The 18,214-nt window shown below is 33.5% G+C and overlaps 3 protein-coding genes across 3 annotated transcripts; 1 reads left to right on the plus strand and 2 right to left on the minus strand.

The window, feature by feature from the left end:
* Nucleotides 1-6,916: 6,916 nt before the first annotated feature.
* LOC141706716 (FT-interacting protein 1) lies at nt 6,917-10,265 on the plus strand. Its single transcript, XM_074509522.1, has one exon. It carries the CDS (start codon nt 7,655-7,657, stop codon nt 10,025-10,027), a length of 2,373 nt encoding a protein of 790 aa, XP_074365623.1. The 5' UTR covers nt 6,917-7,654; the 3' UTR covers nt 10,028-10,265.
* A 166-nt stretch (nt 10,266-10,431) lies between these two features.
* LOC141706717 (large ribosomal subunit protein eL6z-like) lies at nt 10,432-13,021 on the minus strand. Its single transcript, XM_074509523.1, has 4 exons — nt 12,714-13,021; nt 12,186-12,292; nt 10,874-11,055; nt 10,432-10,782 (listed from the first exon to the last, which is right to left on the minus strand). The coding sequence occupies exons 1-4, from the start codon at nt 12,959-12,961 to the stop codon at nt 10,627-10,629; spliced, it is 693 nt and encodes a 230-aa protein (XP_074365624.1). The 5' UTR covers nt 12,962-13,021; the 3' UTR covers nt 10,432-10,626.
* Nucleotides 13,022-15,082: 2,061 nt separating this feature from the next.
* Nucleotides 15,083-17,095, minus strand: LOC141706718 (pentatricopeptide repeat-containing protein At5g61370, mitochondrial). The gene has a single exon (XM_074509524.1). It carries the CDS (start codon nt 16,828-16,830, stop codon nt 15,325-15,327), a length of 1,506 nt encoding a protein of 501 aa, XP_074365625.1. The 5' UTR covers nt 16,831-17,095; the 3' UTR covers nt 15,083-15,324.
* Between the last annotated feature and the right edge of the window lie 1,119 nt (nt 17,096-18,214).

An 18,214-nucleotide genomic window follows, 5' to 3' on the forward strand; every position in this document is an offset into this window, starting at 1 on the left:
AATGAGATGTAGAACAATGTGGGCATGCATGCATGTTTATATAGAGAAGTGGAGCTTCCATTTTCAATTTCAAGTCGAAACTGGATTAGAGTACGTGGAGTGGTTTTACATGGGGATATGGCACTAATGGCCGACTTTTTGCTTCATCTGCTTTTTATTATTTGATTAGGATTAATGTTTCAAAATATTTGCATACTTTTGATTTGTTTTGTAAAATTGACAAAATTCTAATTGAAGTTTGAAAACTGTTTTTTTTAACAAATTTGAAAAACTAAAATATATTTTTAAAGACAATTTTACATATTTTTCAAAAAAACCCTATTTTTTAATAATATAATTTTAATATTTTCTTTTACATGTTAAAAATATATAAATTCCATTTAAAATCGGCCAACTTGGTGGAAAAAAGGAGGACCGGTATTTTGAAATAGTAAAAATCTATATTTATACTATACTATTATATTATAAGTATAACATCTTCTATTTGGTAGTTGTTCGATTGTTCGGTACAATTATTTGGTACGACAAATAACGATCGTCAGAGTCAGATAGATGAAATCGTTGAATGCAATAATAAAATAATATTATATTAATATTTAAACTACATGTATTCAGGATTCGAATCCCGTCAACAGCTTATTATATTTAAACTTTTATATTTTTTATTTTAACAAATTCTAGAGGTTCGGGGGTTGAGTCCCGTGAACAACATATTATATTATGTTATTTATTTTCAGTTAAGTCTCGAATTATCACAAAATATTTATTATTATAAATTATTAGAGTTACGTTCTAACAAGTTTAAAAAATAAACAGAGTTGGAACAAGAAATTTGAGAGCATTTTGGTTATTTGATAATCATGGGTATGCACCTGAAAAAAATAGGGTGTGCTTCCTAGATAATCCATATATTTCTTCTACCTGGCATTCAATACATGTAATTGAAATTATAATTTGAATCGGTTTTTATATTAAACTAGCATAATAACCCGTGCGAGGCACGGATCATAATCTAGATTTTTTTTGTACTCCTATGCAATTTTATATTAACAACATTCTTGATTATTTTCTTATTAGTAAATATTCTGTAACGTATAAGATATATTAAATATATGTTGAGTTTTTATAAATTTGTATGATTTTTATGTAAGACATTAACAACGTAAATAACATTTAGTCAAATTATATATTTATTTTTTTATTTGTGTTGTATAATTTATATATACTGAATGAATACAAATAGGGTAGTCTATTTGTACGTTTAAATGAAAATATTTTAAAATTAATTCATAAAAAAATTTCAGTATGTTCATAAAAATTAAACTAAAAATCAACATATATATTTAATGCAGAGTAGAATAAATTTTTTGAGTTTTGATAAAATAAATCACGAGTAATATGTTTTCGCGACTCTACCACCCAATAAATTATGTTAAGATATTTTATTAATAAAGTTAATACTACCTTACTTAATTTAAAAGAATTAGTAATGTACAACTAAATTCGTCAAGATCTGCAATCGTATATTCAACAAAGTATAATTTAAACACTACCTTTAATATAAGTTGTTTTTTGATGAAAAATGTTTATTTTTTAGATTTAACGTATATGTTGATGTTATGTCATTACTAATGTATTAATTCATTAACTAAAGTTGACACAACCCAGTTTTAAATCTATTGTACAAAGTTAATTTAAAAGATGTCAGATTATTGTTAATGTCATAATTTATCCATTCAAAATAGGCATAATTCACCTAATTTTCAACACATTAAAAAAACTAATATTTAATTGATCATTCTCATTTTCACAACATAAAATACTTTTGTTACTCTCTTCTAGTGTATAAATAAATCTGAATATAACATTAACATTGAATCTTCTAAAATTAGTAAAGATAAAGTATGTTCGTGTGTACATATGCGAAATATTGTTTGTTATATTTTTGAGTAGATTATGTCAGCCTCATTTATTTATATGGTAGATATTTTAGTTATGTATATGTATAATGATAGCCAATAAATTACTCAAATAACATGCATTTATAATTATTCAGAACTTATAATTATCTAATATGTAAATTGCAATTATTTATATATTATAATCATAGTAGCACTGATAATAAATTCATATTTAATTTTACTTAACAGAGCATCAATCATTGATGCTAAAAGTAATTCATATATCATAAAAACTAACTACTAATATTCACATGCTTTTTTTCAAGATTTCAAAAAGAAATTTGTACTAATATTATTACTGAAATTATTTTCAAGTTTTTTTCGTATATGATTCTAATTTTTTTTATAATAACTTGATACCATTGTATATTATTGTTCTAAAATTAAATATTTTTCAACTCCTGATTTTTTTTAAAATATTAGTTGAACTCGTGCAAAAAAGAAAAAATATATTAGTTGAACTTTTTAATCCTTTTAAATTATCGATTAATTTTTTTTAGATAGCATAACATGGATTAAATTAATTGATACAATACATTTTAGTTTTAACCTTTTTTCTAATAAAATATTAAAGTAATTCGAAATAGTTGTATGATATTTTCCAGCATTAAATATTATTTTCTTAAAATTATTATTGCCCGTATGAAATATTTTTTTTCAAAATATTGGATTTTATAATTTTTTATGTTTCTTATATAAATATATATAAGTTAAGTTCTATTTAATCCTTATTTTTGTTGAGTACGGGAGTTCACATATGTTCTGCATTTAGGTAGTACATAAAATATTGTAAAACACATTATAATGCGAATCATGTTCTACAAACATCACTATTTTAATGAAAGTCTTTCAAATCTAATATATTTGACAAACTGAACATTGCAGAAAATATGATTCTATATAGAACATGATTAGTTTGTAGAACATACATCTTCACGTTGTAGAACACGTACATGTTCAACTTGTTTAACATTAATGATACAACACCATAATACACGTTCATATCCTGGAGTTTATTATTTTAGTTTTTAAATTAATAAAAAAAATTAAAGATGAACCATTAGATTAGATTGTAATATTAATTTAGAATTTTGGACTCGAGAACTCTAAAAAAGAAAAAAAAGACTCCATAGATAAGATTACTTATAATAACCATATCAAATTTAACAATTTAAAGTTTATGACCTATTTCACAAATATCTCAATACAAATGTATTTTTAATTAAATAATGCAATAAATAATCTATATTTTTGATGAATAAACATCAAATGTCTTATCATTTTTTAAATAACATGTTAATGGAAAATCTAATTTTTACTATTTAGTTGTGTAATTTTTTTTTTAAAGATAATGAAAAAAGTAGGACTTTGGTAAACTTTTTCTAAATTCACCATACTTGAATAATTTCATATACATAATTCTTTTTTATGTAAAATGTTAAAAAATAATTAGATTTAGTATACGTTGTAATTTTAACGGATACTAAATAATGTACAACTGGTCAGTTAGTAATATATTTAAATGTTAGGTAAAGTCCTAAAACAATAATGTACAACTGGTCAGTTAGTAATTTTGAAACATATTATAAATTGAAGTGATCGTATAAAAACCTCAAAAAATTAATTTTTATTTATATGAGATTTTACAAAATATTTTATATTTACTAAATCTAGACGGTAGCAATGTATTTTCGACCAGTCAGGTCATGTAGTCAAATTTCGAGTATTTTTTTGAAAAAAAGTAAAGTAATTTTGATACATATTATCAATTGATTTTATTCGATAAAAACCACAAAAATATTAATTTTTATTGACATAAGATATCACAAAATTTCCCCTTATTGGTAAGATTTTCTCGTCCAACTCGTAATTAAATTTAAATCTAGATAGTGACATTATATTTTCGATCGGTTCATGTAGTCGTAATGAGTGAAGTTTTAATTTTGATTTCGAAATAAACTGAAATACACTAATTAATTATGACCCTAACTTATCTAAATATGTGATATACATATATATTCTTTATATATAAGTGTATCTATGTTAAAAAAAAATTAAAAAAATAATTATATGTACAATTTATTTATTTTATTAAAAAATATATATTAAAAATGCATGAGACATATTTTTTAAACTAAAAAGTATTTAATAATTAAGGTAACGATTCGTTTATATATTATTCTTAACTTTATATCTTAATTTCAATTCTTTAAAACTAACTCTACAAATATTTTAATAATTATGTATTTTAAATAAAACCTGTAATTATGTTTAAAGTTAAATAAATTATTATTATTTACGACACTCATATATTATGTGTATGATTAAAAACACAAATAACGATGTGGTGTAGTGGTAAAAAAATGTGTATGTGAATAGAAAGACTTAGGTTTGATTTCCACAAATAATAATTTTTTATAAATACTAAGTGAAGGACAAAATCGTCATTTCACTAATATTAAAAGTCTCACTAATTTTATAGGCATGTTGAGCTATTATATATAGAAGAGATTGTCCCCCGAACTCGTTAAAATGTATCAAGTAGCTACTCAATTTCCATGGCGACTCATTTAATCCATTAAAATACTAGTATATATCACTCCGTTAGATTTTTTTAATTTTTTTAACAGAAGTGCTGTATTTTTTTTTATTGTAGGTAACCCGCAGCCGCTACCCTTCGGGTGCGCATTGGGTAAACCCTACGGGTTCACGTAATAGCCTGCAAACCACGTGAACCAAGGTAAACCGCATTTAAGCAACCACGTGAACCAAGGTAAACCGCATTTAAGCAGGCTCTGACTCAGGAGGCATAATCATAAATTCTCCTCCTGTGGGATTCGAACCTGTAACCAAGAGGTTAGTTTTCCTCTCTTTAACCAACTGAGCCAACCCTTAGAAGTGCTGTATTTGCAGTGTATTTCTTTGATTATTATGGTTTATCAGCGAACTTGAGTGTCTCTCTCATATGTATATGTCCTAAAATAATCGTTATCTTCACGAGTAAAAATAAAAGCTAGGTGGTCTGTAATTGCAGTATTAATTTGAGTAAAATTCAACAGAGAGATGAAAAGAATATGTCCTTTCAATTAGGAATCTCGTTGTTTATCTCAATTTCATGTGTCTGACAATTTAACAAAAATATACGACTACAAATTTTTAAAGTTAACGTTTTCTGTTAAAAAATTTTAAAAAATCTAACGGAGTGATATATACTAGTATTTTAGTGGTTTAAATGAGTCGCCGTGGAGATTGAGTAGCTACTTGATATATTTTAACGAGTTCGGCGGATAATTTGATATAAAATCCAATTCGGATCGGGCGAGCTGATCTCATCCCATCTGCTTCAGGGCTCACGAGTTCACATTGCTTGAATTCATTTAACTAGACTTGACTCATTTCGTTTACTTAATTGAGCTGAATTAAGATAAAGGTTTGATTCATTTAATTAAACAAGTCAGTTCGACTCAATTTGTCAAATTTAACGAGTCAAGTTCGGGTTGAGATTTAGATTCGATCAACTCTAAAATTAAATGAATCGGCTCACCGGAATCATTATTAGCTAAGCGAGCCGGCTCGACTCTTGAAAGTAACAAGTCAAATTCGGATAAAGGTCTAGACTCGATTAATTAAACGATTCGTCTTGGCTCAACCCGATTAAACTCGGCTCGAATTACGCTTGGCTCGAAACTCACCTTTCGCTCAGCCCGAATTCCAATTTTTCTTGTAGGGCGCCCAACACTAAAGAGTAAAGAGTTTCCGATCTACACAATTAAGTTGTTTTGAATTGACATTATAAATTTGGGATTTGAAATGGACATGACTCATTAAAATTTGAATAAAAATCTTATTTGCACAACATATTTAGCGAATTTAAATCAGATTTTAAACATATTTTTTTGACTCAATTTAAGCTCGATCTTGGGACTTCTTCAAAAATCGATACATGATCATGCTAAAATCTGCTAGAATTTGGCTCGAGTCGACTTGTAAAAATAGAGACAATTATGATGTTATTAAATTGTCTAGTCACTAGTGTAAGAGTTTCAAATCCGAATGAATTAAGCATCATGCATATACAAGCATGCAATGCAATCCCTGAACTAACACTAGCTCATGCAGAACTTGAAATTTCTGATCTTTCTTGGTTAGATGTAACACATCATGATTTCATCATATTTAGATGAGATAGCCTAACAAGCTAGGAAGAACAAGATAAATGGGAGAATAGCTTTTGGGGATACAGATGTTACCATATTTACAATCTAAAGGAGCAAAGGCTAGAAGAAGAATAAATTAGGTTAAAGAAGATGATGAAGAATAAAGAGGAACAAAAGCATCTTTACAAAAGGGAGTGGTGCTTAAAGAAAAAGCAAAAGATGATCACAGATGCAATCTTTTTTTGTTCAACTCGTTTGCTTGGATTCTCGAATATCATAAACATTACGTGATTCATTTGTCGAATTTTGGCCTTTAAGCAACCTAGTGTAACTGCAGTTGAACACTGAGAAATGTTAGGTTTTCAGAGTTCTTGCTCAAACTTCTGAGTTTGTATTAGCAGCAAGTATAAATCCAGGGCTGGATCGTTGATCCTTGTTCCGATACTGGCTGTCGTGGTGAACGAGGTGTGTGGGTTTCCGAAACCACAGTATGGAGAAAGACTGATCCACAAAGGAGGACATAATATTTTACAGAGAAAGACCGGTAGTACTTGGCAGCCAGAGCCTGTCGCTTAAATGCGGTTTACCTTGGTTCACGTGATTCTAAGGCTATTGCGTGAGCCCGTGAGGTTTACCCAGTGTGTCCCGGAAAGGTAACAGCTGCGAGTTCCCTACGATAAAAAAAAGTACTTGGCAGAGTATGATTTGCATATCTAAAAGAACATCTTTGTCATCTGGATGGGAGCATCAAGCATATTATTCTTGCTAACTGTATAAAGATAATTTTGACTAACAAAGTAGCATTTCTATACCAATGCGTTTAAAGAAAGCAGCTATCTTTAGATTACTCAAGCAGAATACTACTGTATTAAGTTTGTTGTAATCTTAATTCTTTTGCAAAAAAACAAATTCATTTGTTCTTCTCTTCTTCCTTTCTAGCTTTCTATCTGTAAAGCACAGTTTACACTACCACAGCCTCAATCACAGCACGAATTACTGCGGACATATAGTGATATAGAAGCCAACTTTATGAAGATTTCATACTCACCGCAAAAACTATTTATCATAAGCAGGCAAAAGCTTCTATAAACTTCAGGCAATTGCAAGAAAAGTGAGCCAGTGATGCAGATTTACAGCTGACTTTCGTGATAAAAGCAGGCTCTACTCAATGCGTGATATTTAAACTTCTTCTATTCTTCTATTAAATGGTTCTGGGATAAAAGTTTGTCACTAGTCCAGCAAGAAGCAAGCTATCTTCAACCTGCCAAAGAGCAATAATCATATGTTCTGCTAGACTAAGTGCATATCTTCAATTTACTCGCCCCGCGTAGTTTTAAGCCAGTTTTAGCAGCACTCTCTTCATTGGAAATCTTGTTCATACCTGTCTTGCTGAAAACTAAGCATGTTTCTCATGAGTTGCTCTCCAAGTTAAAGCATTAGGACCTGTCGTTAGCAGCACTCTGAAGTTATCCTCTTTAAATCTCAGCTAGTCGACTTCATTGTGTCACCATCATTTCAGTCCCTCCCATTGACAGAATGAGTGCTCCTAACCAAGACGACTATAAGCTCAAGGACACAAAACCTCAGCTAGGGGAACGATGGCCACATGGTGGTGTACGTGGAGGAGGGGGTTGGATAAGCAGCGAAAGAATCACTAGCACTTATGATCTTGTTGAACAAATGTACTATCTGTATGTTCGAGTTGTCAAAGCAAAAGATCTTCCTCCTAATCAAGTAACAGGGAGCTTAGACCCGTATGTCGAGGTGAAACTAGGGAACTACAAAGGAAAAACCCAGCACTTTACGAAGAGATCTAACCCTGAATGGAAACAAGTGTTTGCCTTCTCGAAAGACAAAATTCAGTCTTCAGTTCTTGAAGTATTTGTGAGAGACAAAGATATGGTTGCTAGAGATGATTATTTGGGAAGAGTGGTGTTTGATATGAATGAAGTGCCTACTAGGGTTCCTCCAGACAGCCCTTTGGCACCTCAGTGGTATAGACTTGAGGATCGTCGAGGTGAGAACAAGCTAAGAGGGGAAGTAATGCTAGCAGTTTGGATGGGAACCCAAGCTGATGAAGCCTTCCCGGATGCTTGGCATTCTGATGCTGCAACAGTTCAAGGTGAGGGAGTATATAGCGTTCGCTCCAAGGTATATGTTTCTCCGAAACTTTGGTATCTGAGAGTAAATGTGATTGAAGCTCAAGATGTAGAATCAGCAGACAAGAGCCAACTCCCTCAGGTTTATGTCAAAGCTCAAGTCGGAAATCAGATACTAAAGACAAAGATATGTCCAACAAAAACAACTAATCCCTTCTGGAACGAGGACTTAATCTTCGTGGCTGCAGAGCCTTTTGAAGAACAATTAGTGCTAACAGTAGAGAACAAAACAGCCTCAAGGGATGAAACCGTGGGAAGGATACAATTGCCGCTTAACATCTTTGAGAAGCGGCTAGATCATCGGCCCTTTCACTCTCGTTGGTTCAACTTGGAGAAGTTTGGTTTTGGAGTCTTGGAAGGAGACAGGAGAATGGAGCTCAAGTTTTCAACTAGAATTCACCTCAGAGCATGTCTTGAAGGTGCATATCATGTGCTAGATGAATCAACTATGTACATTAGTGATCAAAGGCCTACTGATCGACAACTATGGAAGCAGCCTATAGGTATTCTTGAGGTGGGTATTTTAAGTGCACAAGGGCTTCTTCCAATGAAAACAAGGGATGGAAGAGGAACCACGGATGCTTACTGCGTAGCAAAATATGGTCAGAAATGGGTAAGGACCAGAACAATAGTCGGTAGCTCTAGTCCAAAATGGAATGAGCAATACACATGGGAGGTTTATGACCCTTGCACTGTGATTACTCTAGGTGCATTTGACAACTGCCACTTGGGAGCGAATGAGAAGCCTGGTGGCGGAGGGACTGGAAAGGACTCCAGGATCGGAAAGGTAAGGATCAGATTATCAACCCTTGAAACTGATCGCATCTACACACATTCTTATCCCCTTTTAGTTCTTCAACCATCAGGGGTCAAGAAAATGGGTGAACTTCAGCTTGCTTTCCGGTTCACTTGCTTGTCATTAGCAAACATGATCTACCTTTATTGGCACCCCTTGTTGCCAAAAATGCATTACCTGCATCCTTTCACTGTAAGCCAGTTGGACTTCTTGAGATTTCAGGCCATGAACATTGTGGCAGTGAGGCTTGCGCGAGCTGAGCCACCACTACGAAAAGAAGTTGTTGAGTACATGCTTGATGTAGATTCTCACATGTGGAGCATGCGAAGAAGCAAAGCAAACTTCTTCAGGATCGTTTCGTTGTTCTCCGGGGCTATCTCTATGAGCAAATGGCTTGGTGAAGTTTGTCAGTGGAAGAACCCCATCACTTCAGTTTTAGTCCATATACTATTCTTCATACTAATCTGCTTCCCAGAGCTAATACTCCCAACAATATTCCTTTACATGTTTCTCATAGGAATATGGAATTTTCGATTCAGGCCACGACATCCCCCACACATGGATACTAAACTTTCTTGGGCAGAAGCAGTTCATCCGGATGAACTAGACGAAGAGTTTGACACTTTCCCTACATCGAAAGCTCAAGATGTCACTAAAATGCGATACGACAGGCTAAGGAGTGTGGCAGGAAGAATTCAGACCGTTGTAGGGGACATGGCGACGCAGGGAGAGAGATTTGAGGCTCTGCTAAGCTGGAGAGATCCAAGAGCAACAAGCCTCTTTGTGATCTTCTGCCTTGTCACTGCTGTTGCTCTTTATGTAACTCCTTTCAGAATAGTGATTTTGGTGGCAGGGCTGTTTGTACTAAGGCACCCCAGATTTAGGAGTAAGCAGCCTTCGGTTCCTAACAATTTCTTCAGGAGACTGCCAGCTCGAGCAGACAGTATGCTATGAAAATATGTTTGAGATGAGAGCAGTTTCTTTGTTAGAGTTTGGTTGTTTCAGACCAAGCAATATCAAATACAGTGTTGCATGTTTATGATTTATGTTTGTGTTTTGTTCTAGTTGTACCTTACTTTTTGATTCAGTTCTACAAGAAACTCTAATGTGAGTTTAACAATCATAGGATTCCAAGCTGTTTTCACAAATCTTTCCCAAATCTCAATCAGCATCAAATTCTATCACAAGTAAGATCTGCCTTTAATTTTGTTCTTTTTTCAGGTAATATAACAAAACACTGGATTAAGTTAAGCTACACTATAGATGCCCAGAAAATCTTTCATTTATCAGTGAAGTTGTGACACCCACAACATTCATAAAGAAATTGAAATGGTGTCGGTAATCGCAGACTACTGAAATAAAATAGAATGATTTCACTTGAAAAAGTATCAGTCATCTTAGTAGCTAACAAGACAAAAAAAAAACAGCCCCTCGATTCTAATTGCAAAATCAAGCATAATAATGTAAGAGCCTCGTACATTGCAAAACTAGAGTATTCACCTCCCTCGTAAAGGAAGAAAACAATACAATCGCACTTGTGTATACTTGACCAATTAGAAAACAAGTTCATGGGGTTTCATTCCCGACATGAGGGAAAACCTAGCACTTAGGTAGGTTTTCAAATCTGGGACACACTCGATGGATTTCAATAAGATAGCATCCACTGCTTGCTGATCTTCCTTCTTCCCTTGTGGGAGGATCTTCTTATCCTACAAATTCCAAAGTAGAAGCAAAGCTTAGTCTAATTGGTAAGCATCATTTTCAGAAGAGATTAGTTTTACATGCACAAACAGTACTTACATCTTTCTCAGCCGCAAAAAATTCTCCCTCTACTTTCTTCTTTTTCTTCTCCACTTCCTTGGCAAAGTATTTGTCATCAAACTTTTCAACATTAACCCCATCTAAGTTGACTTTAGTTGATGTAGCAATTACATAGGCCTGGTTTACACGCCTCAGAGGGACACCATTAACCTTAAATGGACCTTTTACAAAATAAAAAAATGATATGGAAACCGTTAAAATTAAGATGAAATAACAGACCTGAAATCAAATAACAATAAAAATAGCTCCAAAAAAACACCCATTACTTCCTGAAAACAGAAAGCTAAACTATATTTCCAACTAAAAATAACAGATAACAAAGATTCTAGTGGATCAAACTCTCTAAAAAGTACACCTGACACACATGCAAAAGCATGTAATGAAGAGGACCAGAGAACATGGAGATTCTTCTCTATTCGAAGCAGAATAGTAGAAAGTGTATGCCAGTTTCATGTTAGATGGAGACTAAAAAGCTAGATTTTATCAGAAAGTTTATAAAATCTGCATAATACAGGGATGTGGTTGCACTCAAGTCCACTAAAACCGACAAGGTATTTTCAACATTTTGCTTCCTATATAATATAGATCGAAAGACAGTCTTATTGCAACACAAATTTAGATAAAATCCATTAGACATAAAATGTCATAGACTATATTTCAATGGTGCAAAACTTCAATCCTGATTATTTTTGGTTCTGTGTGCCTTGATCAATAAGCTGCTTGAAGTGAATTTCGAATTGTATTGACAATCAAAAATTTAGTTACATTAAATTGCTGATAACTGAGATTGGGAAAAGGAAATTGTCCCGAAACCGTAATGACAAATTTAAATGGAACGGACAGCACAGTCTGCCTAAACTCAACAAAGTCAAATGGGGGACATTTCTAATAAAAATCTCAAACACCGCAATCAGGAACGGTGAAGTTTTAACCACAAACTCACATCTTCTGTAATGTTCAGGGCCAGGAACGTAAAGAATATTGTCTGTCAACTATACAAACAACTCAAACTAAAAATCCAAGAAAAGGATAACTGAAATGAATTTACATACATATTGTGACAATCATATAGTAATTTTTATAAAATTACTGCAGCATTATACAAAAATCAACAATTTATAAATGCATCTCAACCAAAGTAATGACAGAGCCTAGTGTGAAGTGACATTTGATTTATCAACTAAGAGTAGTAAGCAAAAATATCACATTGCAACTTACAAATTCCATAACACACTATCACTAGATATGAATAATAACACAATAGTAACAAACAAACAGATAATGAAATTACCAGTAACGAGAAGTAGGCCAGAAGCAAGCTGCTTAAGGAACACGACCCTCTTTCCCTTGAACCTCCCAGCCAATATAATCAAAACAGTTCCAGGTGTAATACTTGCCCTACAACCCACAACAAACAAATAATAAACTTCCAGTCTTCACAAATATTTTAATACACAATCCAATTAAACTTCAAGCCTCAAAACACAAGCATTTTATCCATTTATCGAGATTATTCATGCATTGTCCATAACATATCGGACCCAAATAAAATTATTCATTTATTGACTAAAAATACAATGTCTTTATTATATCGTTTCCAAATTAATAATTACTTTACAAAACATGAATATGAGGAGGGAGAGAGAGAGAGAGACTGCCTATGCTCGGTCAAATTAATCATCATTTTACAAAACATCAAAAAGAGAGAGAGAGAGAGATTGAGAGAGGAGAGAGAGAGACTGAGCTCGGTCAAATTAATCATCATTTTACAAAACATCAAAATGAAAGAGAGGGAGAGAGAGAGAGAGAGAGGTAGTACCTGAGCTTGGTAGGCCTGAGCTTGCGCTTGTTAAAGCAAGGCTTCTTAACATCATCAGCTGGGTAAAACTTAGGTGGCTTCTCAACAGGAGCTTCAGATTTGGGCTGAGCATCGTGTCTGGGGAAAACGCCGCCGTTTTTGGCCTTAATAGCCCAGAGACCACGCTTGTGATACATTTGCGACCTCGAATACTTTCCTACACCGCGTATCAAATCTGGGTTTCTACTGGTTTTCGCTTTGGGAGCCATTGATGTATGTAAGTATAGGTTTCAAGGCTCTGTATGTATCTTCTTCTCTTCCCCGAAATGTATCAACGGCTGATGTAAGTGTGTTTTATGTACCTTTATATGATGATACCTGTAAAACCCTAATTTCCCAACTTGGGCCGGGCTTTGGTTTTACTTGTTTTTGGACTCTGAATGTTTTTTAGGCCCAGTTTTTATAATAACTCCTTTATAAAGCAAATATTAGATGAAAATATAATTTCTTTTAGGTTAATATTATAAAAAATATAATTTCCAGTAATATTGTAAATCATAAATTTTATTAAAGTGATTTTTTTCTGAGTTTCTGTGATGAAAGCAACTGAAGTATTATAATTGTTTTTTAAGTAATTGATCTTGTTTTTAGAATATAACAAGGTTCCGTTTAGGAGTGCTGTTGAAAACTGCTGTACTGTAAGAAAAAATGTTGGTGGAAAGAAAAAATGTTGTCAAGAAAATTAGATGGTTGTTTGGTAATTTTTTTAATTTATGCATATTTTGAGATATAATATATAAATATAATGTTTTTTTAGAAGGGTTGATGGTGAAACTAATAACTACTTCTTATAAAAGCTAAAGACAACTTTTTTCAAAACTAACAGCAGCTTTTAGATCAAAAACGTTTTTCCAGACAACAGCTTTTAAAATTTACCAAGATTTTAAAATTTACGAAACACATTTTTGACAGCTTTTCAGCAAAAAGCTGTTCTACCCGTTTGCAACAGCAATACCAAACGGGGCCTTAGTTCTGTGTCACAAACATGTTATTGCGTGACCCCGTGGAGGTTTAACCAGTACGAATAGCGGCTGCGGGTTTCATATGATAAAAAAAATTTAAAAAGTTTTATCAAACATATCAAGGTAAAATTTAATACAAAACAAACATATGTGAACTCCAGGAAATTCTTAATTAGTCCATTTTGTTTACCGCCATCTAAACTTATAAAGAGTACATGGTACTTGTCATGAGAATCGTTCTTCATTTCCATTAGTCACTTCTTATTCTGGTGTAAAAACTAGCTGCAAACCGTGTGTTAATGTAGAGACATGAAATTTCTGAGTTCACATGATCTTCTAACTTCTAAGTGCAGTACAAATAGTTTGTATCGTATCGCAAATGGATCGGATTTGGTACTAAAGTAGATCCTTGGTACGAGACCCTCAATCCGGACAATAAACATGACATACTGAATTAGCAGAGCTTTGGTGTTAGGACTACTAGAACCGGATAAAGCTAACCAAGCAAAACCAACCAAAGCCGCGTCTACATTGAATTAGGACTCCAACACGACAACCTTTCAAGAACCTATCAAGTAAAAACATCACATGTATCTATGGTCAATAAACCAAAAAGGCCACTTTGCTTTATATTTAGCTCCACATAATCTTGACACTTCTCCGTACACCCCTAATCAAACCACACGCCACTTATTTCTGAATTATTATGATGCACAAATGTCATAACAATTGCCAATGCCTGGACACTGTAAAGATAATGCAGAATAAAACACGGGACTCTAGTTCTGACCTTGTAACATTAGTAAATTCCCAGCCACACACAAATTAGGAAACAAGTGCAGTATGGCAATTAGCTTAAATTCACAATTTCACATTGCAAAGAAACATCTTCCCCTTCAAGATAGAGCTTCAAGTTAACCACGCTCATGACTGGTAGCAATAGGTATCACATATTGAACTATCTTCTTAGAAATAGCCATAAATCATTGAAATAACATGATAATATACATTACGGTGAATACAAAATTAACTACAAACGAAGCCAGCAGATTAGGGTATCGGATATTGAAACAATTTAATAGTTAAGTATAGAAATCCAGTTAGAAGTTAGAGTTTTAGATCAGAAAGCATTTTGCCAAATTAACCGAGGCTGTGAATCCAGCATTGTCTAAATTCACAAACCAGAACAGTATGTTCCAACAGAAGAAAGAGCTACAGTAACATAGAAGTCCACAGTAAAACGCAATTTCTTTCGATATGAAATGAAGAAGAATATAGAAATAAGTTATGCAGCAAGGAATAATAAAATAAAATAATGAATCTGATATCTATGTATCAAATTTCTTCTTTTTCATTGTAACATTCTACACATAATTTTTTTTCCATTTCTCATTTATATTTTATGATTCTTAGTACACATTACCGATTTACATTCCTCGTGAAATTCACTGTATGATTCTCATGCATATTAGCCTTTTTCCGTTTCGCATATCTTCATCTGGACCAGCTTAATTCCTTTTCGGCTTGGTGCAGTTTAAAAGGCAAATGTGAGAGTAAGAAGAATCATAAAGAAAACTGGCGGCAAGGAAGGATACCTCTATATATTTTAATCATGATGAAACCTTTTTCTTCCTTTTAGATGTATGCTTCTTCTTCTTATAGATCTTTCTCTTTTTTCCCCTTTTCATGTTTTTGACTGGACCTGCTTGATTCCTTTTCGGCTTGGTATTGTGGTTCACAAGGCATATCTTATCTTCCACCTTTCTCGTTGGCTTAAACACCTCAGTAACAGATGGGTCCAACACATCACTGGACACTTGAAGATCAACACCCATAGCTATTGCCTCGTCCCAAAGTTCTCTGGCCTTTATAAAATCTCCTCCTCTACAAAGCTTTGGTATAATTAAATCATAAATTGGTCCATAACCACCTAAAGAGCTTTTCTTCATCAATTCAAACAGCTCAAGAGCATAATTTGGCCTGTCAACTCCGCATAGAACGCCAACTAAATCATAATAAAACTTGCCTTCTGGAACTATTCCAACTTCAACCATCTCATCAACTAATCGCTTACCTATTCCAAATCTACCAGTTAGATACAGCACCCTAGCAACAACGTAGTAGCTAAACCAATCCGGAGAGCAACCAGAATCTTTCATAGTATCAAGAATTTTAATAGATTCTTTGATTCTTCTACATTTACTCAAGCTGGAAAGCAATATATTATAAGTAACTGAAGTTGGCTCCAACTTGCAGGTCCTCATTTCCATTATCACATTCAAAGCAGATGGAACTAGAGCAGAAGGATTAGATTTCAGGTTTCTCTTACAAATGCACCTAAGGAATGTGTTAAAGCAATAAAGATCCGGCATGATTCCCGCAGCTATCATATTTTTGAATATTCTCCGTGCTTCTATAACATTCCCCTTCACAGACCATCCATAAAGCAGGTTTCTATAAATGCAAGGCTTTACAGATGAAATTGCATGTTTATGGTGCGAAATAACCCCTTCTGCTCTCTTTGTATGCCCTTTTGCACATAAAGCACTTACCATAGCAGTGACCGTGGCACTACTATAGGCACACTTAAACTTATTTAGATTCTTGAAAACACCCAACGCTTGATCCTCCATCCCCAATTTAACCAATGTATGAGCTACTTCAGCAAAAGTAGTAGTTTCCATTGCCCTCCCATCCTTACCAAAGTCTGACATCAAAATGTCAATCGCCGTGAAGTCTTTAATCTCAGAAAAATAACGAATTGCAAAATTAAAATCCTTATCCTCCAATTTAGATTCCAAAGTTGTCCGCGACCATAAGAAAAACCTTAGCAGCCTCCTTGTAGCAGCTTGGTGTTTACAAGATTGAAGAACTTGGGTAACAAGGGATGATGTTAAAGGAACATTGAATTTGTTGAGACTCACTTCCAAGTCATCTAAACTGCCAATGCCATTGCAAACAACATTGCATAGGTCTCGAAAACTCGAAGAAGTTGGAATAGCAGAGTAAAATGAGACACATTGTTGCCTCTGTTTCGGAACAATAAAAAGATGCAAAAATGAATTTTTCCATCTGGGGTTTAGTAAAAAAAACATCTTCTTACCTGAAAAGGCCATTGAAGCTCAGACTGTAACAGGCAAATCATCAAACAGTTGTTGTGCAGCATTAAAAGTTGGAGAACGGATACTGAGAGGGGCTATTCATACAATTATGTATGTAACGAATCCACCAACATGACGAGGTGATGAAGGCAACAACGAATTTCACTTGAATTTACAAATTTATATGTAAATTACTAATATAAGTGAGAGAAATTGTTACTATTCTTTCCTAAATCATTATTTGTTTTATTTTGTGTTGGGTTTTGCTCGGCCTACTGGCTAAGCCCATAGTTTTGCGTAAGGCTAGTCCAGCATCTTAGGCCTGTTGATATCCCCCACCCCTACAGACCCAGGGATGGCAGTTTATACTGAACCGATGGATACCCGATTCGTACCGATCTGATTGGGTTTTACCGAACCCGAATATTTCGGGTTTGGATTCGGGTTCGGGTTTGATTTTTAAACCCGAACCAATTTCGGGTCGGGTTTGGGTTTAAGGCATACTGTTCCGACCCGAACCCGAAAACCCGAAACCCGTTCCATTCCGACCCGAACCCGAACCCGATCCGAAACCCGTGTTAATATATAAATAATATTTTATATTTTATAAGTAGTAATATAATATATAATATAATATATTACTAATATTAGTACTAAAAAAATTTAATTTTTATAAACTATTGCATTAAAGTCGTTTAAATATGTTTTTAGCAAGCATGTTCAATACAAGTATACCAAAGGTCAAGATTGTTGCATTATTTTACTAACAGTTTTAATCATAGAGGTATGATCCATTGTCTTATCTGAACCCTCTAATTCAACCCCAAAAATTTCAATATTGTCGTATTTATGAGCATTTTGCTCATATCAGATCATAATAATTTTTCACTAGAGTTTGTGCAAATTAAGGTACAATTTGATAGTGATCTACAAACCCGAACCCGAACCTGAACCCATCAACCGAACCCGATGGGTTCGGGTTCGGGTTTAGTGGTTCGGGTTTTTCCGGGTTCGGGTTCGGGTTCAGGTTTAGTAAAAAATAATCGGGTTCGGGTTTGGTTTTCGCCAAATCCGTTCCGACCGACCCGATTGCCATCCCTATACAGACCTATCGATAACCAGTACTCCCACTCTCCGTCCCTTTCAAATTTGATTTTTATCAAATCGACTAAGATTTGACCAAAGTTTAGTAATATTTTATAATAAATAAAATAAAAAATTACATCACTTAATTTATTTTAATATATAATTTTTAGTTTTTTTGAATAATATAAATGTTTAATTTTTTAGTTTGTTGGGTATATTATTGCTCATATGAAAGCCAATAAAGTCATGTAGCTCATAGTTTGCCATTTTTTATTAACAAATTAAAATGTTGATTTTTTATTCTAGTCATTCT

Source organism: Apium graveolens, chromosome 2 (assembly GCF_009905375.1).
Source record: "Apium graveolens cultivar Ventura chromosome 2, ASM990537v1, whole genome shotgun sequence".
Lineage (NCBI taxonomy): Eukaryota > Viridiplantae > Streptophyta > Magnoliopsida > Apiales > Apiaceae > Apium > Apium graveolens.

Bases quoted from the DNA above. Each gene is read 5' to 3' on its own strand.
- LOC141706716 (XM_074509522.1), top strand. From the start codon at position 7,655: ATGAGTGCTCCTAACCAAGACGACTATAAGCTCAAGGACACAAAACCT.
- LOC141706717 (XM_074509523.1), bottom strand. From the start codon at position 12,961: ATGGCTCCCAAAGCGAAAACCAGTAGAAACCCAGATTTGATACGCGGT. The intron at 12,293-12,713 runs GTACTACCTCTC...TGTGGGTTGTAG, and splicing joins CTCAGGCCTACCAAGCTCAG to GGCAAGTATTACACCTGGAA. The intron at 11,056-12,185 runs GTAATTTCATTA...ATTTTGTAAAAG, and splicing joins TGGCCTACTTCTCGTTACTG to GTCCATTTAAGGTTAATGGT.
- LOC141706718 (XM_074509524.1), bottom strand. From the start codon at position 16,830: ATGGCCTTTTCAGGTAAGAAGATGTTTTTTTTACTAAACCCCAGATGG.